The sequence below is a fragment of the Drosophila miranda genome (assembly GCF_003369915.1).
Source record: "Drosophila miranda strain MSH22 chromosome Y unlocalized genomic scaffold, D.miranda_PacBio2.1 Contig_Y2_pilon, whole genome shotgun sequence".
Classification (NCBI taxonomy): domain Eukaryota; kingdom Metazoa; phylum Arthropoda; class Insecta; order Diptera; family Drosophilidae; genus Drosophila; species Drosophila miranda.
The window spans coordinates 35,734,485-35,758,328 of NW_022881614.1; the positions used below are offsets into that span (position 1 = coordinate 35,734,485).

The following is a 23,844-nucleotide window of genomic DNA, read 5'->3' on the forward strand; positions in this document are numbered from 1 at the left end:
TAAGTAAGTCTCGTCTCAAGATGCACAGTTTATCGCCAGATTCCGCTGGCTAAAATCTCTGAATTACATAATTTAGCACTTGGTATTCAACAATTTAGAGAAGACAACAAACAAACAATCATATAAATGTTGCAATATTTATGAGGCCCATGAACAAGAGGCCCATGAATATGATTAATCATGCCTGCCCATAAAGAGAGAGAGAACCCCTAAACGGGGCGTGATTAGAGCTGGCGAATCGAAACGAGGAACGAGGAACGAGGGCTCATTTGACAAGTTTATTGGGCAAATAGTGCGCCGCACCCTGGACGCTTCTTGAGGCTCTCCTCTAACGGGGTTTATCGTCACGTTACGAGTGTCTTCTGCTGCTTCCATCTGCCGTGGGGCAAGTGCGAATTCGAGGCTGCTCGGCATGGGGCAGGGGCAGGGGCAGACGCATAGAAATCTATTTACACTTTTCTTGCGAAAGTGACTTACTTCTATTGTATTTGCGTTTGCAATCAGAAGGAGAGTTACCACCGACAACTGTCCGTATATAAGGCCCGTCGAGTGGTTCTTTCGGGCATCAGTTTCGGAATTCGTCATGCTCAAGTTGGTGCTCTGTTTTGTTCTACTCGCCGCCGGCGCAGGATGGGCCTTCAACCACGGCCAGGATTTAGCCGATTTCGAAGCATATGTGGTAGGTTGAAACCATTTTCCCACGCTTTCCGCTCTTGCAATTAGACGAAAATCGTATTCCCAGGCCAAATATGCAAAGATCTACCCGACCACCTCGGCGAGGTCCTTTGCCAACTATTACTTCATCTATAACCGCAACCAAGTGACGCAGCACAATGCCCAGGCGGACAGGAATCGCACCACCTACCGCGAGGCGGTGAGCCAATTCTCAGACATACGCCTGGTCCAGTTCGCTGCACTGCTGCCCAAGGCCGTGTACCCCACCGTTTCGAATGCCGTGTCTCCTGTAGCCACGCAGGCGCCGCCGGCCGAGTACGACATCGTCGCGGACCTGGGCTTGACCATTACGGTGGAGGACCAGGGCGTGAACTGCAGCAGCAGCTGGACCTATGCCGCGGCCAAGGCCGTGGAGATCATTAATGCCGTTGGATCTGGAAATCTCTCCCCCCAATCGCTGTCCGCTCAGCAGCTGATCGACTGCGCTGGCATGGGCGCCGGCTGCAGCACGCAGGCCCCGCAGTCGGCCTTCGACTACCTCACCCAGTACTCGCTTCTGTATCCATCCGAGGACTATCCAAACACGCCAGCTCTCAAGCAGCAGGGGATGTGCCTGCCAGCCCCGTCGGTGGGGGTGGGCGTCCAGCTGACCAGCTACTCGGTCCTGGCCGACGGCGACGATACTGCCCTCATGCGTTACGTGTCCAACGACATACCCGTAGTGGTGGAGTACAATCCGGCGACCTTCGGCTTCATGCAGTACTCGAGCGGTGTCTACCAGCCGCCCACCAAAGCCGCCATGGCCGCCAGCTCTCAGTTCCTGTTGGTGGTGGGCTACGGCTTCGATGCCGCCACCAATCTGAACTACTGGAAGTGCCTCAACTCATTCGGCACGGGATGGGGCGAGCAGGGCTACATCAGGATCGTGCGCAGCGCCAGCCAGCCGATCGCCAAGAACGCCATTTTCCCCAACTCGTAACACGTTACGGTGGTTGATTCAGTTAATAATCGACGTAGATAACGAAATAAAAATGAATTTAGGAGCCAATCGAAGCTATTTGTTATACTGTTCAATCCGTTGCTTTATTCGATTTCCCTTTGTATTTAGTTTATTTATTGAGTTTTCATCTACAAGCGGAGCTTTACAGACTTAAATGCTAAAAATTAACAAGTTCACATAATTTTTGCTTTATTCTTTCTCAAAGATCTTGTTTGATTTTCATTTAATGTCTTGTCTTTTTTTTTTGTGTTCTGTTATATTTCTGTTTGCATAATATGTATGTATTTCCTTTTGTGTGCTGCTGTTTGAAAAACCTAAGAAACAAATGGAAATGGAATCGATATATATATATATTTGGTATATATATATATACATAGAGAACATTCAAATCAGGCAACGCAGCAAAAATCATAATTTTGTTGGTGTGTGTTATTTCTTTTTGTTGCTGCTGGACTTCTAGAAACTTCTTCCATATACTATACTCGTATTCCATTTAAATGTTTAAATGTTAGTTTAGAATCTCTTCCCGCCTCCGTGTCTGGTAAAGCAAAGCTCAATGATATGATTTACGCTGCCAACTCATGTCTTTATTATGTCGTTATCTTTTCTTTTTTATATACGAGTATTATCAATTTCAGCGTGTTTTTTCATGTTTTGTTTCTCTGTGAATGTGCTCAAATGCGTATTGGAGTTTCTCAATCTTTTTATTATATTTATTTATTTTTGAATTTTGTTGAAAAGTTTTTCGATCTGTCATGGATTGCATTGCAGTGATAAACGAATAAAATGGAGCTCTGAGAGCTGGAATATCGAATCTAAATTATGTACGAGTCTGAGATTATTCAACTTGTTGGAGAATTGCATTTTGTTTTCCTTTTATTCTCTGGTTGTTTTCCTTTCCTCCATTTTTTTTAAATTACGGTACAACGGCAAGTGTTTTGTTATTTGTCTTTGGATTTTTGTTTGTTTCTTTCTTTTATAAATTAAAATTATTTAAGTTTATCTACATATGCTCACGTTTTTTTCTGTAGTTTTATTAGCTTTCCATATAATTCTTAATAATATTTAACTAAATAAATATAATTTTATATATTTTATGCAATTTCTGTTATGTATACGATGATATATAAATATAATTAAATTTTTTTGTTTGCTTTTCCTACACAAAATGATGTGTTCTTAACGGCTGTCATATAATGTGTCATGTGATGTGTTGGCTAGTGTTTTCCTTCCACCTTGCTCATTTTCTTGCTACCGTTTTTGTGTTGACTGTACTCTTGCTGTATCTGCCGGTCGGATCAATGACATAAAGTTTGATGAGTCTTTTCAAAAGACTCTTTTGTCTTTTGACAAATTTTAGGAAGATTTATTTTGTTAGTTTTCTATTTCGATTTTTGTTTGTATGAAGCTCAAAATGGACAAAATATGATTTCATAATTTAGTTGCTAATTTTATGGATTCTCTTGTTGATTTGTAAATAGTTTTCCCATTCTTTCTATTTAATGTATGTATATATATGTGTATATATATATTTTTATTAATTTTCCTTCCTATGCTTTTCTTGAGTTACATATAAATCATTTTTCTGGCTTCCTATTAGTTCGGAATCCTAATTATTTCAAATACTATGCTCTATAGATGTTCTCAATTAGTTTACCTTCGGTTTTTCGCATAGCTTATACGAAGGGGTTACCTTCTAGGGTTGGGTTGCCGTTGCCCTATTCTGTCGTGGTGTTAAATTATACATTTTTTTGGGTTTCTTCTCTTGTTGGGCTTCTCAGATGTTTCGCCGCAACAAAAATTAATTAATTATATTTTTTGCTCTGTCAAGTTTTATTCTGGATTAAAGTTTTGAAATTTTTCAGGCGGAGACATTTACTGGCAGTTTCTCTGTATTTTTTTTTTAATTTCGAACATAATGCTATGGGAAAATGTGGATTTATTTGTATTACTGCCCCCAATAACTGCTGTTTTTTTTTTGTTCGGTTATGCTCTTTTGCTGTTTATAATGCGTGACCATAAGATAATTTTCAATTTATTGTTAGTTCTTTTACATTTAACACATTAAATTAAATTAAATTACGCAACTAAATGAGCATCAAGTCCGGACCTGCACCAGGCCAAGAAAAACCATCGAAAGTAAGGCAAAAATAAGTGGATACAATTGGAGGTGTGAAAGCGCTAAATCCCAGCTAAATTTATGAGCTCTGGACTTTTATTGTGTGCCCGGAGCTCAGCAGGAGCGCGCAGCCGGCGGCCAGGGCGAGAGGCAGTATCATCCACGGGGCTGTCAGCGAGTTGCCGCCGTTGCACAGGTCCTTGGTGCAGGAGCAGTAGATGGCGGCCACATCGTGGGTGCCCGAACGCCGCACGCACTCCACATCGGTGCGCTCGTCGTGAATGTAGCCGCAGCCGCGCACAATGCGGGTCTTGCCATAGACTTGGATGGGAAAGCACAAGGATTAGCATTATATTGATCGGACTTGGGGTATTGGGACAATGACTCACTCTTCTGCACAGTTTTGCGGCACAAGGTGGGCTTGTACCTGTCCTTGAGATGCTCCAGGGGCTCCTGTTTGCTGCAGTTGACCTCTCCAATGGAGTACGGCTCGAAGGGATCGCCGCAGCGAGGATCGAATTCGCTGTTGCAGTCGTAGCACATCAGGGCAGTGGACACTGGGGACGGGAAGAGAAAAGCAACAGCGGGTTACACCGTTATATAGTACAGGTAGAGGTACAGGTACAGTTCGCCAAATTTCAGGGCTGTCAACTGTCAGGGCTGTTTTTGTGTCGGTCGGGACAGGGTTGCCTTTTTTGCATTGCATAAACTGTGGGGCTTACCTTGTATGCAGCAGAGCACGCCTAACAGCAACAACACTTTCTTCATGAACGGCGACATTTTCTCTGCACTTGGGTTTTTCGTTTATTTACTTATGCTCTTAGTCTCTTTTAAAACTCTTCTTTCTCCAAAAAAAAACTCTCTTTTCGTTGAACAATTTGAGGTTTCCTTTTCTGTTAGATTATCATGTTAGCCTGGAAAATGAGAATGCATTTGCTAATTCTGTGTAAACAGAACTGCCGAACTGCCGCAACTCTGCCACTCGCTTCGCTCTCATCTCTTCACCCCGACGATGAAAAGTGAAAATCCATTGGGCAAAAATAAACCGAAAGCTATGCGGAATAGGGCAAAGAGGAATGGGAATAACGGCAGAGCAAAGTGGGACGCAAATAGGAAAGACAAAACCAAAAAAAAAAGAAACGAGAGCTACGAAAGAAGTGCAGTTCGACAGTATGGTCTGGTGGCGAGGGGGTTAGGCAAGAAAGTGTGAGGTAATAAATGCGACGGCGCAATGCATCAGATGCTCTCTCTCTCTCTCGCTCTGTTTTCTTGCACTCCACTCGCTAAGGCAAAGAGAATTGGAACGAAACTGTAATGACGCGCTCTGTGTGGAACCTATTCGGGCGACCCAATTAGTGGGCCTGTGGAAGCCAATCCAATGCTCTTGGCGGCAAGCTTGATCACTGCCCTGGCTCAAAGTGAATTTCAAATAATTTAAAACTTGAGATTTATTATTAATTTCTTGTAGCACTAATGGAATGTGTGCCGTGGCTTTTTATGAGATTTTCATGGGAAGCATGGACACTTAATAGGATTTCCATGATTACTATCTACGATTTAGTGGGCCAATGGCTTAAACATTGATTTTCCTTCGTGTAGAGTGGGTGTTACGGATGAGGAACCTATTGCATTTGCTGCCCTGTAGCTAGGCAACCCATTCTACCTCCCTCTCACCCACTTCCCTCGCATACCCGCCAATCGGGGTAATCTTTTAATAGTTTTGTCATCGCAAGCGCTTTTCCGTTGCCATTTCATTCCCCTCAGGCCTGGTCGAGTTGGCCTCGGGTGTCGCCTCGAGTGAATTGTGATTGTGGCACGGCCCACAGCGGATGGTGCACTATACAGGAGCAATTTACGGTACATTTAACGGGGGTAAAAGCAATTTACCGTTAAAGTTGTTGAGCATTCAAAGCTCTGATACTTAAGCTCAAGAGACTTATTATTGGAACTACCTTTGAGACGGAAGATCAAAGCGGTCTTAAATGAAGAATTACCCGATATGAGATAAGAAAAGAACCAATTCCTTTAAACGGAACAATATACCAAATACATACCAATATATATTGGTAAGGGGCAGAAAAAAGTCAATGTACATAGTTTTCCCTTTCCATGTCAAGTCTCTATTGGCCAAAAGTAATTACAAAAGTACTCCCGCCATTCCTGTGAGGGAGACACCAGACACCCCTTTGAGCCAACTGCGTCTCCTCCTCTATTAACTTGTACAAGCACCAAGTCGTATACGTAATCAAGAAAAGTGCAATGCACTGAAGCCTTAGTAGAGCACCACTCCAATTGCTTAGCTGCTGGGGAAGCGGAAGAGGAAAATATGATCAGAGTTGGAAATATTACGCATACGCCTCGAATTCGGGTTTCTGGCACATACAGACTCAGACAGTTCACACACACACAGGGCATGTGGAGAAGAAAAATGAAAAATGGACAGCTGAACGAATGAAAAGCCAATCAATATGGTAGTCAAGGGGCTGTTGTCATGTCGGACCCGTCAATCACAACAAAATGCTGTTGTCGGGCGGAAGAGTAGAGTACCCCCGCCATACGGCAGAGGCATTTGGCGAGTGTGTCTGTGTGTCCATTATGACACTTCCCCTTAAATATTAGATGTGCCTTTTTCGATTAGATTGCATTCTCTATGGCATGCAACACTCTACAAAGCTCCATATCCGTCTTCATATGAATCTCCCTTCCAGCCTGCCTGCCTCCCTCCCGCTCTGTGGCTTCACAAAATTCAATGAATGACCTAGTTCAGACCATACCATACCGTGACTCCCCCTCAGTGGCACCTCATTGTGCTGCATGGCATTTCCTGCGGGAAATGTTCCTTCAAGTAATCTACTGCCTTGCGTCTGGTCTGTCAGGGTCTGTTTCCCACCGTTTTCTTTTTTTCTTTTGTTATGAAATAGTCAGACAATTGGCATAAAGGCATACCCTATCGATTTAGCCATTAAAAAAAAGAAGCCAAGCCCCAACGAACTAGGCAGAATAAGTGGAACGAAATAGTTGCTCAGGTGGTGGTTCAGGTGGTTCGTAGATGGTAGATGGGGTTTGGTTCGGCAGGTACATATCTGCTGCACTCTCGGTTGTATAATATAATATACAAGTATATGTACAGGGTGCAGGTCTCTTGGATTAACAGACAATACGTTTTTTTGTTCTTATTTGAAGTGATTTCGCTGTATTAGATATGACTCTTTTATCAAAATAATATAAGGGTTAAGTAATATATAGCTTCTTTTTTTTGGTTTGATTATACAAGATTGTGGTCTTTAGATTCAATTCAATTAGGATTTATTACACTCCATTTATACATATACTATGTACGTAAGGGTTTTTTCATTTTTTCAAACTGTTTTGTAATCATTTTGTCGCTCTCGCTTTACACTTTTCACTGATTTGTTTTGAAGTCACTTTTCACATTTACTCTCACTGTTATATAATGCCCAGGCCCTTACCACTATTTTATATAGTTCGCAAATGTCTGCCTTTCCATAACGATATATTCTACGAGTATATGTCGACTATATCTTTTGTCGTTGTGTTCATTTACATAAGAGCGGATGATGATGTGGGAGTCCGGAATTAATTTCCTTGGGTTGGGGTTTCTTTCGAACTTTTTCAAGCTGACGTCCGACTTTTGAAAACGAAAAGAAGGGCTTTGTCGGTGAGTGGAGTACGATTTCAGTGCAAATTCTATCGCAAGGACGAAGCACAAAGTCAAAGCGTGCACAGAAAGAGAGAGAGAGAGCGTTAGTCAGTCAGTCACCTAAGGTGTATTTATACAGGGTGAGTCATTCACAGAGAGCGACAGTGTTCCCTCATATATGTATGGTTCAGCTGCTTTCTCGTGTGAGAAGTACCTAAATACCTCACCATATATATACACCCTGCTGTCCCCATGAGCTTTGGCAGACCGACCGAGAGAGCGTGAGAATGAGCGCCCTAAAAGAAACCAAGCGAAAAAAGTTAAATCGATAGAAAAACGCGCCGGAGCCCGTGCCCCAAGCGGGATTATCTAATAGTACGGCTTAATCGCCAACTGATGGGCCCTCGATTGCGGAATCGCCGGCAGGCTTGTGGTTTGGAAAGTGGACCTGATCGATGTCGGGGCAGCTACCTTTTTGGGGTTCGACAAACACACACAATTTTTTTGATATATTTTGAAGTGTTATTATATTTGGCTTGCTTTTCTGTGAGGTCACGCGACGCGATGCAACCCCAGACACGGTGAAATTCCTTCTGAGCGCAAAATCTGCAGCTGTACGCAGGCCACCGCATCGGCCGGCAAGATGGGAGAGCGGAGACTGCGCACTGAGACAAGGAACATTCAATTCCAGTTCTACAATTATTTAACAAACTTTTGAAAAACCATTGCCTCCACGCTACCAACAGAGCATGCCCATTAACATACATTTTGAATAGCCGTTTCGGCACTTAACAGAGATATGTAGTTGCGGCTAACAGTCTGGCGCACCTCCTTAGGTCTTGATGGCTGCCATGATTCGAGTCCAGAATGCCTGAACCTCGGGATCCTGCATTAGGGCTCGCTTCTTGGAGCTCAGCACCATATTGAGTATGTCCGCATTCTTAAAGCGATCTCGGCTATTGGACTTATGCTCTGCCGCCTCTGGGGAGCCTACTGCTTCCGTCTCCTGCTCGTCCAGTGGCCCCGCTTCCAGCGCTGGGCTGGCGATTTGCGTGGCTGAAATTGTGAAATATTACCTATCTCTTTCTGGACTCTACACTAATCTACCTTTCTTGCACTTTGTGGTCTCCGTTTTAGTCTTTTCCGCTCGTTTCTGATACGGTTTGCGTTGTTTCAGAGGTTCCTTCGCCTTGCCACGCTTTCCTTGCCAGGACAGATCAGGGAATAACTCAGTGCTCTCGGCTGGGGTATCTGCATCCTGTTGCAGCCGCCTCTTGACATGCAAATTCAAACGTTCCTTGATATTGGGCTGTTCCAATTTCACCTGTAGAATCGATTCCATATTGCGCTCAAAACAAATTGCAAGAAATTCCAGCTGAATCAGCTGATGCGTATAACAGCACGTTTTTTCACAATGTGACCGCGTACCCATTGCCCGTGGGACTTAAGAACTATACCAAAATATACCGTCTATTTTTAATATATACCGTAAATATACTGACGAATTATCCATATGCCATATACATATACCTCGATTTTCATATTCCGTTGAATATTACTAGCTAGATAGAAGCGTCAACCCTGCCCACATAGTTTTATCCCATTGATGAACAAATGCTATACCAGATTAACTAATTTTTAGTACTCCATCTTATTGTATTTTGACTAAAAGACGGTTTAAGCAAAAAAGTTCAACAACAAAAAACGCAATGTTGTCACTTCAATGTTGCTGGTATTTGAAGACTCAATGCTTGTGAACCGAAGTATGGCTATTTCGTTAAGTGAATGTTAAGATACAACTGTTTTTAAAACGTAATTGAAGAAATTTTCTCAAATTGATATATTTAAGATGTATTCTTATTAGTTTCCTGTACATCCTGATCCCGATACGCATTTTTGAAATATGTAAGAAAACCACTAATTGCAAAATATCGTTGGAATACCTTTTAAACAGAGACAGACTATTATCTGCATTCATGAGAGACTGGGATGACAAACATTTTCCTAGGGTATGCAGAATGCCCATGTTGCGGGATATGCTGCGCGTTTTCTCTGACTCATACAAATTAATGTTGCCGCGACTTTTGTGCATGGAATGGGATTGTTGACACCGATTCATAACTGATTCAGAGAGAGCAAAAAGAGCCGAGAGGTGCGCGCCAAATATAAATTGTTTGAAAGCGAATGAGCGACAAGGACTTAAATTCAATGCATTGGAATAAATGATGAGGTTGAGGTGAAAAATATCGTGGCTTTGTTAAGAAAATCTACGAGAAGAATAAACAAATACTATTATTTTCCGCCATTTACAACAAGTCGTTAAACTGTTTAAATAGAGGGGGTTAAGTGGGCTAAGTTCGTTTTTGTCATCGGTATATTTTTTGGTATATTCTTAAAAAGAGACCGTATTTTTCTAAGGGGTCAGACCGCGGTCACACTGGACGCCATGTTGTTTTAAAATTTCAGCTTGACTGCGTCGTTGCGTGAAAAGTTGTAAAATATCGACGTCAAAGTGCAAATAACCACATCAAAATATAAAAAAAGTGATAATAAATGAACAATCCACCACGTAATCAATAATTCAACGTGCAAGTACGTGTTTTTGGCATCTGTAAGTGGGCAACGAAATTCTCTCGCTCTTGCCTCCGCGTCGCCATTGGTGTGTACGCATTGGCAGTGTGGTGCATCCGTGTGTAATTTTTTCTGCCCCATATGCAAAACAACGCTGGAAAAGGACCCCCAACACGAACAGCAAGAGCCTTTTGAAAGCGAGTTATGAGTGTCGCTGCAATGACTATGGACGATCAGAGACCGCTGATGAACAGTTACGACAAAATGTCGACAGCCAAATACGAGCAAAACATAAACCTTATAAGCAGTGGCTCCAGCAGTGGCATCAGCGCGGGAGGTGTTGGTGGAGGGGGCGTGCCGCCCTCTGGCCCGGCATCGCCCACACCCTCCGGGTCCGAGGAGTCGCACCACCATCCGCACCACTCGCACCACCACCAGCACCATACCCCCAACCAGGAGCAACAGCGCCAACAACTGCAGCAGCAAGAACAACAGCATGCCGCTGTTGCAGAGGCTGTTGCAGCCGCCGAACAGCGCCAGCGTCTGCTCGAAGGTATTATACATAACAGTAATCAAGGCTCCTATATACTCTATCTTTATATACAAAAAAAGAGCGGGAAGAACAGAAACGAAAGTGTAAAAATTTGTGTAAATTCTGTATTATAATTTCATAATTTGCCTAGTTCCCATTCTTGATTTGAACTCTCTCTCTCTCTCTCTCTTAATATACCCTGTAAGTATTCCCTATCGATTCACCTGCACTCTCTCTTGGTTTGTGCGCAGGAGAAAAATTGTTTATGAAAAACATTCGGAAAAGAACTCCACGTGTGTGCCACGATATGATCCTCGAAGCGAACACTCTCTGCGAAAGAACAGTTTCCAACAGCGTTTAGTAACCTTTTGTTATTTTTATTTTTAAATACAACTTCAGAAATTGTGAAAGTGCCAGAGAAATGAACGCTAAACGAGTTTATAACCCAACAATAAGCTAATAAATGAATAAATCATTAAAAAATATATTCATTGAAAATACAAAAATGTAATGAACTTCATGAATAAAATAAAGCAAAAGTGTTGTAAAGTGTTGTGCAAAAGAACAATCAAATATAAATCTGATAAAAATGATAACAAAATGCAAACCAAAATATAATAAAAACTCGAAAATCTCTCGCGTTCTCTCGTTCGGCGTCGCTGTGTACAGTTAGTTTTTCGTTTTTGTTTCGACCACTTTTTCGTTTGCCTACGTGCCAGAGCAGAGCCGCCAACGTGTCTCTGGCCCCCACCATCCATATATATATATATATATATATATATATATATATATATATATATATATATATATATATATATATATATATATATATATATATATATATATATCTCCCTCTCTCTTTTACTATCTGCCACTCTCGTCTCTCTGCCATACTCTCTCCCATTTGATTCCATTAAAACAAAAAGAAATTATAAATGAATAAAGCGCCAATGAAAGGCGAGTGTGTTACATATAAAAAAGCACAAGAGAGCGCACAAATAAATCACAATTATTTTTCTGTTTAAGTTTTGTGTTATCCCGGTATACAGTGAAAGAGAAAATATAATCCAAAAATATATATAAAATCATGGCCAAAGAACTCTCAAAGTTGTATAAATAAATGAAAAAGGCGCCAAAGAGCTCAGCCTGTGTATTGTGTGTTCGGTGTGCATGATGCGGTTTTGTTGCTGTTTCGATAACATAAGCAATCAAATAGTGTCATTAAATAATAGCTACAACAAATCTGCTAGCGAAAAAGAATGCTCTCATTTAAGCAGTTAATTAACTGTAATTCAGGCCGCAATCACACACAAATGCACGCACACATGCAGGCACCACGGCGAGTTCTACAAAGCAGAATTTTTTGCATAAATTAATTAATTGTATAAATAAATACAAAAGTGTGTTTGCACAACAAGAAAAAGTCAAATACAACAAAAATACCAAAGTCAATAAACTTTTTGTATATCACAAAAGAGTGTTCGAAAATGCCGCTAAGCAAAAGCAATGCAATACTGAATGAATGAATAGAAGAGAGTGGAAAGCTTTCCTAGAGAGCTTTCTGAGCAAAATGTGTGCGTGCATCGAGTTTTTTGCAAGTGTTTTTCAAAATCATTTTCCGTTCTGCCACAATAAAATCTGTTCAACCGTTTGTTGCTGTTTCCCACAGTGTTTGCAAAAAGAAAGAAAAGCGAAATCGAGAAATAATGCAAGTAAAAGCAAGAGCCCAAGAAAGCAAGCAATATATGATTCGATATGATATGTATAAGTGCCAGATAAAGAATGAATCGTGTTCAAGTTTCTCAAAAAACCGTGACTCGTGACAACCCCCTCCGCGCCCAACAAGAGTCTAGCGAAGGACGGCGGCGGCGGCGGCTGCGGCCTTTTCCACCAAGAATGTCACGAACTTACACGAAAGATTGCAACGCATTGGTATGATCTCGCATTAAGTTCCCTTTAATGAAACACACACACTCTGTCCCAAAAACTTGTAAAATACCATGTATAATTGTTCAAAAATACAATGGCAATGCAATGGCATATGTGTAAAAGAATTGCATTGGCCGCCTGATCTGTGAGGCGAATGGCTTTCACGAATAGCTCCGAAAATCTCTTGCTAACACAGACCCTAACTTTGTTTTCCGTCCTGCAGATGAGATCGAAACCCTCAAGCTGGAGCAGGTACGCATGGGGCAGATCTGTGCCGATGCCCAGCGTCGCGAGAAGATCCTTATGCGGCGGCTGGCCAACAAGGAGCAGGAGTTTCAGGACTATGTGGTAGGTTAGCCCGAACTCTGTTGTAGACACACCTAATTCTGATTCCCGGTCAGAGCCAAATTGCCGAGTACAAGGCACAGCAGGCACCGACAGCCCTGGCGCTGCGCACCGCTCTTTTGGATCCGGCTGTCAATCTGCTCTTTGAGCGACTCAAGAAAGAGCTAAAGGCCACAAAGACCAAGCTGGAGGAGACCCAGAACGAGCTGTCTGCATGGAAATTTACGCCGGACTCCAACACAGGCAAGCGGCTGATGGCCAAGTGCCGCCTGCTCTACCAGGAGAACGAGGAACTGGGCAAGATGACATCGAACGGAAGGCTAGCAAAGCTAGAGACTGAACTGGCCATGCAGAAGAGCTTCAGCGAGGAGGTGAAGAAATCACAATCGGGTAGGTTGAGGCGTATTTTCCTGCCTTGGCTTCGGCTGACATCTCTTTCTTTTTCTTCTCAGAGCTGGATGACTTTCTGCAAGAGCTCGACGAGGATGTGGAGGGCATGCAGAGCACCATATTGTTTCTGCAGCAGGAACTGAAGACCACACGCGATCGCATACAAACGCTGGAGAAAGACAATGTTCAGCTGAAGCAGGCTCACACGAAGGATGATACCGTCGCGATGGCACCACCCACCACCAACGGCACCAACAAGATGTCGCTGTCACAGACGCCGACTCCCTCGACGATAGGAAAACTAGAGCCGATCGACGAGAACGCCGCACTAGAAAGCAAAGCCGCACATCCCGACTATCTGAACGGAGATACCAGGAGCGTTAATAACAACGAACAAATTTTGCCCAGCTCTATTCCCGGAGATCATATTCTGCCCGATGATGTGAACAACAGCAATAGCAACGGTAATGGGAATGGAAATGTCGCGCGATTGGCACGCAAGAGGAACTACGAAGAGGAGACGACCACGAACATGGTGACACCGACCCCTGTGAGCTACAGTGTGGAGGAAATGACCACGGTGAGGGAAGTGAGTACCCCCAGAATACTGCCGCCCAAGAAGTCTAAGCTGCGAGGCATGCCGACGCGACGAAGCTCCCAATTGGAGGAAGAACTACATGCAGCAGCGACGGTAGCAGCTACGGTGCAACGCCACTGATCCTCGATAATTCTGCCACTGGAATGGTCAACGAAGAGGCGACCGCTGTTGCACAGACAACATTAGCGAGCGTGGAATCTGGAGCAGTATGCCCCGAGTCTACTGAAGCGGGAGTAGTGGCGGGGCCTGCCCGCATCTCGACGCGACGTCGGTCCGTGCGTATGCAGCAGAACGGAGCCGGACCCTTGGACTACTCGACCTAAGCGGAATAGGGCATTTTTCAAAAGGTTCGCGCGCACTTTATGATTTTTTTGTCATATTAATCGTTAAATCCTGACGTTTATTTTCGTGAATTGAGATTTCCAAACTGAGAGAACTTCTTAAGAGTAATATGCTATTATAATTTACTGTAATCGACTAATTTTTTTTTACACATTTGTCTTGTAAAATACGTTTAGCATTGCGTTTGCATTCACCATATAGGCATAATTGCACAGAAGTCCCTGATACACATGATCTACTGCTAGAGAGTAGAGTGTATCCCACATACTATACATATGAACGAGCTAAAGGTTGAATCGACAAACGATCATATATTGAACCAGCTGAATGAAATCTTGCACATAACGAGACACGTCATCTAGATAAATTAGATTTTAATTACTAGCGTAAGGTCATTTTTTGTAATACCATGAAAGTTCTGTAAAATAATATAAAACTTGTGTTAAAATAAATTGTTAAGCATAACGAAAATTTCAATCCCAACTGACCTTTTCGAATCGATCTCCTATCGGACTGGATCATTTCCAAAAAAAATTTGTGTGTACATCTTGTATCTTTGTATTTCCAAATATCGGAACGCCTCTTTGCGCCGTCACAAGGAGCATCCAAAATCAAAGAATGATTCTACCATCTTACCAGATTGCTGAATCTGCATGATATGATATGACATTATAACCACAATGAGGAAAACAATTTCCAGCGGCTCTCTCCCACTCTCTTCCTCGTCCAGAGTGCGCTCCCTTACCTCCAACCACCATTCCTTCACCCTTACCAATACTTTTGAATGTGGCATTCATTCTGGAGCTTCTGCTGGCAAAGGGAAGAGTAGAGTCTGACCGTAAAAACGAGACGCATGGGGGAATAATTGTGAAATTATTTCGTTTTTATTATCATTTTCTTCTTTTAGCACAGTAGACAAATGTTTTTTGGTTTTGTTTTTTTATTATTATTTGTAGTTTATTTAATGTAATACAATTGTGGCTGTCATTAGCGAGAGTTGTGTGTGTGTGTTTGTGTCTGTGTGTGTATGTGTATGTGAAAAGTTGTACTAATTAATATTGGAAATTGGAGATTGGGGAATGGAATAGCATTCGAGATTCGAGGGAATGTGTAAAAGGAGTTTTTTCGAGAAGTATTTCTCAGCATCTCTCACTCTCCCTACCTCGGTCTCTCATTGTTCTGCTGGGATTCTAACGGAATTTACAAATGTTTTTGGTGTGTAACAACCTGTGAGAGGCGAGGATGATCGTATGGGAAAATTCGTGGGAATATTTGCTAGAATGATTGAATGACGATCATTTCGATTGTAAAGTGCCCTGTAGCTTTTGGGGAAATTCACTCGGGGAATAGGATAGCTTCTCGGCAGACCAAAATTCAGGTACAACTGTGCGTCCTAACAGCACTGGGGGTGGAAGAAAAAGAAAAATAAACGCGCCACCTATAGGTCAAAGATCGTATCTGAGGAAAGAGTAATGGAAGTTGACAGTTAAAGGGTCGAGCAGAGAAAGTAGGGTCCGAGTGTCGAGGCAGAATGGCATTCGCTATTTTTCGTCTTGGACACTGAGCCAACTGGTAGCTTCTAGCGAAGCTCAGGAAGTAGGTACGTTGATCAACCTAGCGGTTGAAGTGAAGTGTGAAGAGTAAAGGAAAATTTTTGCTTAGATTCGGAAAAGTGCGCGAGCCTGCTAGAACGATAAAAACGAGGGGGAACGTTGTGAGTTGCTGCGGACACCGCAACTCTACAGTTCTACCCGATACTAAGTCAATATGGCTCCCCTCCGGCAGACGCCGCTCATATTAAACGACACGACAAAGAATGCGTGCGAGAGAGACAGAAGATCAGTCTGAGCGTGAAGTCGGGCGCTGCGTAGCCACTGCAAATTGATTTCTTGCTTTTGGCTACAAAAATGATCCAATCTGATCCTGATTCAGCAATTTGATAGATATGGTCATTATCTATGATTCTGCGTTTTTAGTTTTCTCGAACGTGCAATATTGTGGATGCAACAGATTTTCGTCCTTTGTGGGGGCGGAAGGGTGTGGGGCGAAATTCTGAGATATACGTTTTATAGTGAGATCTAACAGAAGTGTGGATACAAAATTTGGTTACTCTAGCCGTAATAGTCTCTGAGATTTGTGGATGCCCCAGATTTTCGTCCTTTGCGGGGGCGGAAGGGGGTGTGGCGAAATTTGGACACGAAACGGTCAAGGTCCGATATCACAGGAGTGTGGATACCAAATTTGGTTGCTCTGGCTCTTATAGGTTCTGAGATCCTTGAACTCATATTTTGCAATTGGCAAAACCGACCATGAAACCTGTGTGTTAGAGAGAGACAGAGCGAGAAAGAATGAAATTGTTTTCTTGATTCTGGCTATAATAATTATACGATCTGGTTGAGATTTTACACTCTAGAACATATAGTCATCCTCTACGATTCTGCGTTTTTGGTTTTATCGTATCTTTAAAAATGTGGATGCCACAGATTTTCGTCTTTTGTGGGCGGGGAGTGGGCGGGGCGAAGTTTTGAAATATTTTTGTAGCAGTGACATATCACAGAAGTCTGGATCCAAAACATCGTTGATCTAGCTCTTATAGTCTTTGAGCACTATGCGCTGAAGGGGACGGACAGACGGACGGACGGACAGACGGACAGACGGACGGACGGACAGACAGACATGGCTCAATCGACTCGGCTATTGATGCTGATCAAGAATATATATACTTTATGGGGTCGGAAACGATTCCTTCTGGACGTTACACACATCCACTTTTACCCCAAATCTAATATACCCCAATATTCATTTTGAGTATCGGGTATAAAAAGCAGTCAGCAAAGAAATTCCACTGCTAAATTGGTGCAGATCCGCGGGTAATTGGAGGAGAGCTTTGCAGCGGCGCAGCAGTACATGTATTCAAGCAGTCGGAACTTTTGCTACCCCTTAGGTTTGGCACCCCAGCCTCACTTAAATCTCAAGGCAAAGAGCACCGCTTCAACATAAATCCACCTGGCAAGGGGAAGGCACAGCAGAGGGGAACCATAAACAAGGGGAACCTAGTGCGCAGCAGAGGCGATAATAATTCGACTAAGGCTGGCCTACCCGAATCTCAGTTCAATCTCAAGGCAAAAAGAGCACCGCTTCAACATAAATGCACCTGGCAAGGGGAATGCAAAGCAGAGGGGAACCATAAACAAGGGGAAACTAGAGCGAAGCAGAGACGAGAATAATTCGACCAAGGCTGGCCTAGCGAGCTGAAGAAAGCGACAGATGCCGTTGGAAAGCAGCACGTCGTGTATCGCGAGCAGATCAAAAGAAAACGAAAACCAATTTTCGATCAAACTTTTTTTGTAAACGGAAAAACCCCTCGTCTCAGTGCCGCAGTGTCATAGAACTCCAGTGGTTGAACCGAAACCGAAAAGCCAGAGCGAGTTAGCGGAAAGGTAGCGGGATCGGCTCAAATTTTCGGTCGAACGCAGAAGGGGAGAGAGTGCGAGTGGTCGGGAAAGGAGAAAAGAATAGGAAGAGGAAGTAGAGCAAATGAGTAAAATAATGAATTTATAATAAGCTAAAGATAAAAAAAAAACATAACTATTAATTCTACTGCAAAGGGGTATGTTCAGCCACAGACATGTATTTAATGAATATTAGGAATATACAGTTCAATCTCATACACAAATACTCATAAATAAAATTGTCCATGTCATTTCATGTAACTGAATATGACGACACGAAAAATACATTAGCAACTAAGAATAGACAATAGCACTTGTAAACTCGAACCCACCAAAAGGGATCAAGCAATAAACTATCTACTTTATTGCCGCCAAGTACCTAAGTAAATGCACTGAAATATAACCGCCGCACAGAGTAAGTGTACCCAATCTAAAAATACACTCACAAGGAGCCTGTGCGTTCCTTCCCATAGAATAAGAGTACCACTGCTAGCTATATAAGGAGATGCATTTGTTCAATAAAAATCAGTATCAGAAACAGTACCATAGCTGCCTGTCACTCATCTTCCATCGCAATCATCAGAGGCTGTCGCCGTGTCTTCAGATCCTCACTTGCGCACCGTAGGATACCCACTCCGCAGTCCAACTGGTTCAAGTTCTAGTTGCGACGACCAAACTGTAGACGGTTTATGTACGGTATGCAACCCAGCTTCCTACACACACACACACACATTAACATTTGGTGACCCCGACCTTGGTCATCCTTTCAAACTGTCTAACAAGCTACAGTGAAAGGATTCGATCTGGACATCAGATTGAAGCAGTCAACAGGACATCTTCAATAAAAATTTGGCATCAGGCCATACACTTACGGTAGCATCTCCTACCAATAAGTATCACTTTGGCAAATCGGACATATTCAGGTTATCAGCCAACAGAAAAACAGCTATAGAATTCGATTACCACCAAGGCAATAAATTTTTGTTGTTCCGTGCGTTCCATAAATTGGAAACAGCACAAATCCCCCCATCCAACACATCACCTGTACTATTACCTTTCTGACCAACAACGGTTGCGATTCGGAGCGTATCCAGCTGCAAAGCAAATAAAACACTCCCAACGGGTCAAAAGTAATAAGTACAAACAGATAGAATGGATACACATATGGAGGCAGAAGCTGCCGCTACAATGGCAATGGATGTGCAGCAAGAGATTGGTGAGGAAATATCGAGGTGCATTCGGAACTTTAAAAAAGATTCCCAAGAACGAAAGCAAACGGCCTCTTATTTTCAAGCCAAAATATCAGCACTCGAAAATGCGTGGAATCGCTTCAACAAAAACGACTCCAAACTTCGCGATACAGACAAAACGGATGAATACGTAAAATTCCGTGAAGACTTACGTACAACATGTAAGCAACACATTACGATCTTTACCAAATGCATGGATAAGCTATCACAGACGTCTAGTGCTCGTGGGGAACGTCAAATCATCTTTAAAGAAAAGCATGAGAATCCTCCAGTAGATCCCAAAAAAAGCGGTCTGATCCAGCAGCCCTCGAAGGATTACAGAAAACTGCTTTCACTATATCGCCGACAAAAGGCCATAGTAGAGTCCGTTAAACGCAATCTGGAACAACTTTCAGAGGGGGAAGGACGCACATCAAGTGATTTGATAAAATCACTATGGACTCAAGCGCAGGAAGTCCACTTCACAATTCATGAGGAATACGAGGACCCAGTGGAAGGAGGATATGACATGGAATCCTACCTAACACTGGAAAGTAAGGTCCAAAGAGCATTGACAAAATCAGCCACACCAAACACGGATAACGTGCATCTTCCACGCATCAGCATCCCAAAGTTTGATGGGGATGTATTAAAATGGACCCAGTTCTTCGATCTGTTCTCATGCATGGTGCATGAGACCAACATTCCTACGGTGAAAAAGATGTGGTATCTTAAAACCACCGTTACCGGCGAGGCAGAAAGATTGATTCGACATATCGATCTAAAGGAAGAAAATTATGAAGCCGCTTGGGAAATACTAGTTGACGCATACAACAATCCCAGAGATGTTTCGAACACGGTACTGAACCGCTTCCTCAATCACCAAACAATTAATGACGATCCCAAGTCATTAAAAGAGTTGTATATAACAACCATAGAATCATCATTGGGCATCAATATATCTACGTGGGATCCGATATTGATTGCCATTATCAGAAACAAACTGGATGTAACAAATAAGGCCTTGTATGAGCAATCATTGGGAAGCTCAAAGAACATTCAGGCGCTGGATACGATGCTTCAGTTCTTGGAGCAAAGAATTCGGGTTCTCGGAACCAGTAAGAAGCCACCAGCATCAAGGAGAGACCAAAAGGCACGACATGTGCATCAGCAAACACAGGGGGAACGCGAGCACCCTTATGCACATTCTGCAAAAAAGCAAGCCCTTGGCTCTACGGATGCGAAGAATTTCGCTCCAAATCTCCATCAGAACGACTTAATTGGGTACAAAAACAAAAAATGTGCGTTAATTGTTTTAGAACAAATCACAAAACACGCATGCCCTGGTCGAAACTGCTTCAAGTGTGACAAGAAGCACAACACGATGCTACATTTGGAAACAGCATCAGGCGCAGCTACAGAATCAAGAGGCCCGACGGTTGGTGCAGCAAGTAACAATAGTTACAATCTTCTGGCCACAGCAAAGGTGGCAGTAGAAGCCAACAACGGGCAGGTTGCTATTTTCAGAGCACTGCTAGATTCAGGATCACAGATAAACTTGATCTCTGAACGAATGGCATCAATGTTGTCACTCAAACTAAAAGACACAACATTACGGATCGAAGGAATTGGAGGTCAATCAAAGACCAGCAGAGCACGAGTAAATGTGCTCATGAAATCCCTTCACAATGGTTTTACGCAAAGAATTGAAGCTTTCGTATTACCACAGATAATAGCTGATCAACCAGCTCAGGCACTCGATTCAGATAGCTTAAACATACCAAGCAAGATCTCACTGGCAGATCCAAACTTCCATAAGCCAGGCAAAATCGCCATGCTAATCGGAGCCGAGCATTACTACTCGCTGCTGCTACCAGATCAACAGTAGCTAAGGACAGGAGGCCCGTTGCTACAAAATACGAAACTGGGATGGATTGTGGCAGGAAAAGTCAAATCTGCCCACAATTCCTCACCCATTTGTGCAACGGGAGTAAACGAGCTCATGGAAAGATTCTGGACTCTGGACAATCTAGAGACGGAAGACAAACCACGCACTCCAGTGGAAGCACGGTGTGAAGCTCATTTTATAGAAAATCTTCAGACGGCCGTTTTATTGTAAAGCTCCCATTTTCCGAACACCCTTCAGCCCTGGGGGAGTCATTGGAAACCGCAACAAAAAGATTCCTAGCGTTGGAGCGGCGAAGCTCAACAGAAACTTGGAAGAGTTATGTGGACTTCATGGAAGAGTATGAAGGACTAGGACATATGAAGATTGTGCCAGCATCAAAAGTTCCCAAAAGGCACTACTTCATTCCACGTCATTGTGTACTCAAACCTGAGAGCACCACCACAAAGCTTCGGGTAGTATTCGATGCCTCATGCAAATCAACAAGCGGGAAATCTTTGAACGACATTCTGCAGGCTGGACCCACCGTTCAGAGCGAACTTATGTCCATTCTGCTACGATTTCGAATTCATAAGTACGTATTCACAGCGGACATAGAAAAGATGTACCGGCAAGTGTGGATGAATCCGGAGGATCAATTCCATCAGATGATAGTCTGGAGAAACAATCCATCCGAAGAGATCAGGTACTATCGCCTGAAAACAGTAACATATGGGACAACAGCTGCTTCGTTCCTAGCAACGAAATGTCTGGATCATTTGGCAATACAATACAAAGACAGACTACCAGTAGGATCAACAACATTAAAAACAGATTTCTATGTTGACGACTGTCTAACTGGAGCAAACACGATTCCAGAGGCAATTCATGTTCGACAAGAACTAAATAAGATATTGCTACCGTCCGGATTCAAATTGCGCAAGTGGTGCTCCAACAATGAGCAACTTCTCCAAGGAATCCCCAAAGAGGATATTGTAACCGATGTTAAATTAGGAGAGACACTAGAGCACTACAGCGTGAAAACTCTGGGTCTCATCTGGATGCCGAAGAAGGATACATTGTGTGGACGAACACAGAAAAGTCAGGCTACACGCATCACCAAACGGGTGATATGTTCCGAACTGGCCCAAATCTTTGACCCACTAGGACTCTTTGCACCGGTGGTAGTAAAGGCAAAAATCTTCATGCAACAACTTTGGGAGCTCAAACTGGATTGGGATGACGAATTACCATTACAACACCAAATCGAATGGAAAGAATACCGGGACGACTTACAAACATTGAACAAAATGCAAATTCCCCGGCATATCTACGATGGTAAAATTCCAGTTACCCAAGAACTCCATACGTTTGTAGATGAATCAGAACGAGCATATGGCGCAGCAGTATATGTACGCGCTACATACAAAAACAACCAAGTGTCAGTAAGACTGCTCTGTTCGAAATCACGTGTGGCGCCGACAGCCAAACAATCGCTACCACGGTTAGAACTTTGTGCTGCAGTCCTCGGTGCCGAGCTCACAAACCGAGTCCGACAGGATCTGCACATGGACATTAACACGGTTTCAGGATGGTTTTGTAATGATTCCACCGTTGTGTTATCCTGGATAAACGCATCGTCATCAACATACCATACCTTTGTGGCAAATCGAATAGCCAAACTCCAGGCATTAACAAACCAGTCACAATGGCGTCACGTGTCATCGGCCAACAACGCAGCCGATGTCCTGTCGAGAGGAATCGCAGAAAGCAGACTGGCAGATCACAATCTGTGGTAATATGGAGCATTATTCCTGCACGGATCTCGAGACAACTGGACGAAGGCACCCAACATAGAACCCAGCAATCTTGAGATAAAAAATAAACATGTAAGCTTGCCAATCACACCTAGCGCACTTGGGGATGAATTATATACTTGCAGACATAGCAACTCGTTTCCCAAACTGCAACGCATTGTGGCATATATGTTACGCTTCTGCTACAAAACCAACAGAGCGAACACCACGACGCTCTGCGCAGTTCTTCTTCTCACGCCCGCACTATAATCCTGCGAACCATACAACAAGTCGAGTTTACAGCAGAGTTAAAACAGTTCCAACGCTTTAAGACTGTGGATAGAAAGAGCTCGATCATATCGTTATCTCCCTTCCTAGGAGACGATGAGCTATCCGAGTTGGTGGTAGACTTGAAGAAGCTCTACTTCCATACAAGGCAAAACACCCAGTTTTGCTGCCTTACAATGACCCAATCATCAAAATGATTTTGCGGGAGCTAAATGAGGAGAACATGCATTGTGGTGCTCAAGCATTAAGGGCAATCGCAAGACAACAATATTGGATTATCAATGACAAGACAATGGCTAGAAGCATCATCCACAGCTGTGTTAGATGCACCAAGGCTAGACCAAAGCTGATGCACCAGATCATGGGCAATCGCCCAGCACAACGAGTCACACAAGCACGCCCGTTTCTTAATGCAGGCGTCGACTACTGTGGACCAATCTCGATCCACCATAAGATCCGAGGCAAAAGACCAGATAAGGCGTACATCGCCGTGATCTTCTGCTTTTCCACAAAGGCAGTACACCTGGAGCTGGTAAGCGACCTGACCACAGATGCATTCTTGGCCGCCCTGCGTCGATTCTTAAGCAGACGTGGGAGGTGCCAAACTATTCATTGCGACAATGCAACGAACTTTGTGGGTGCAAACAACCAGCTTAAAGAATTAGAAGACTCTATATTCAGCTCAAAGGCAAGTGCTCATCTGATCACGAATCATTGCAACAAAAAGCAAGTGGATTTTAAATTCATTCCTCCCAGGGCTCCATCGTTTGGCGGCCTCTGGGAAGCGGCTGTAAAATCAGCAAAAAAGCTGTTGACAACAACCACCAACACAGCCTCATTGACATTTGAAGAACTAAACACAGTGATAATCGAAATTGAAGCAATTCTCAATTCTCGACCCATCACTCCAACGTCACCCATCACCGCTTCACCAAACGTACCTGAAGGATTATTAGTTTTGGTTAAGGAAGACAACCTTCCTGTAATGAAGTGGCCAATGGGTCGCATCATTAAGACATATCCTGGACAGGA

At 43.2% G+C, this 23,844-nt stretch overlaps 3 protein-coding genes and 1 pseudogene across 3 annotated transcripts; 2 read left to right on the forward strand and 2 right to left on the reverse strand.

The window, feature by feature from the left end:
- The first annotated feature begins 568 nt into the window (after nt 1-568).
- LOC108160914 (zingipain-1) lies at nt 569-1,669 on the forward strand. The gene is made up of 2 exons (XM_017295191.2): nt 569-679; nt 743-1,669. Exons 1-2 carry the CDS (start codon nt 584-586, stop codon nt 1,652-1,654), a joined length of 1,008 nt encoding a protein of 335 aa, XP_017150680.2. The 5' UTR covers nt 569-583; the 3' UTR covers nt 1,655-1,669.
- Nucleotides 1,670-3,570: 1,901 nt separating this feature from the next.
- Nucleotides 3,571-4,609, reverse strand: LOC117193367. Its single transcript, XM_033398086.1, has 3 exons — nt 4,517-4,609; nt 4,184-4,351; nt 3,571-4,115 (listed from the first exon to the last, which is right to left on the reverse strand). Exons 1-3 carry the CDS (start codon nt 4,572-4,574, stop codon nt 3,874-3,876), a joined length of 468 nt encoding a protein of 155 aa, XP_033253977.1. The 5' UTR covers nt 4,575-4,609; the 3' UTR covers nt 3,571-3,873.
- Nucleotides 4,610-8,079: 3,470 nt separating this feature from the next.
- LOC108160561 lies at nt 8,080-8,860 on the reverse strand. Its single transcript, XM_017294636.2, has 3 exons — nt 8,563-8,860; nt 8,221-8,511; nt 8,080-8,166 (listed from the first exon to the last, which is right to left on the reverse strand). Exons 1-2 carry the CDS (start codon nt 8,795-8,797, stop codon nt 8,288-8,290), a joined length of 459 nt encoding a protein of 152 aa, XP_017150125.2. The 5' UTR covers nt 8,798-8,860; the 3' UTR covers nt 8,080-8,166; nt 8,221-8,287.
- Nucleotides 8,861-9,902: 1,042 nt separating this feature from the next.
- Nucleotides 9,903-14,639, forward strand: LOC117193195 (annotated as a pseudogene).
- Nucleotides 14,640-23,844: the final 9,205 nt, after the last annotated feature.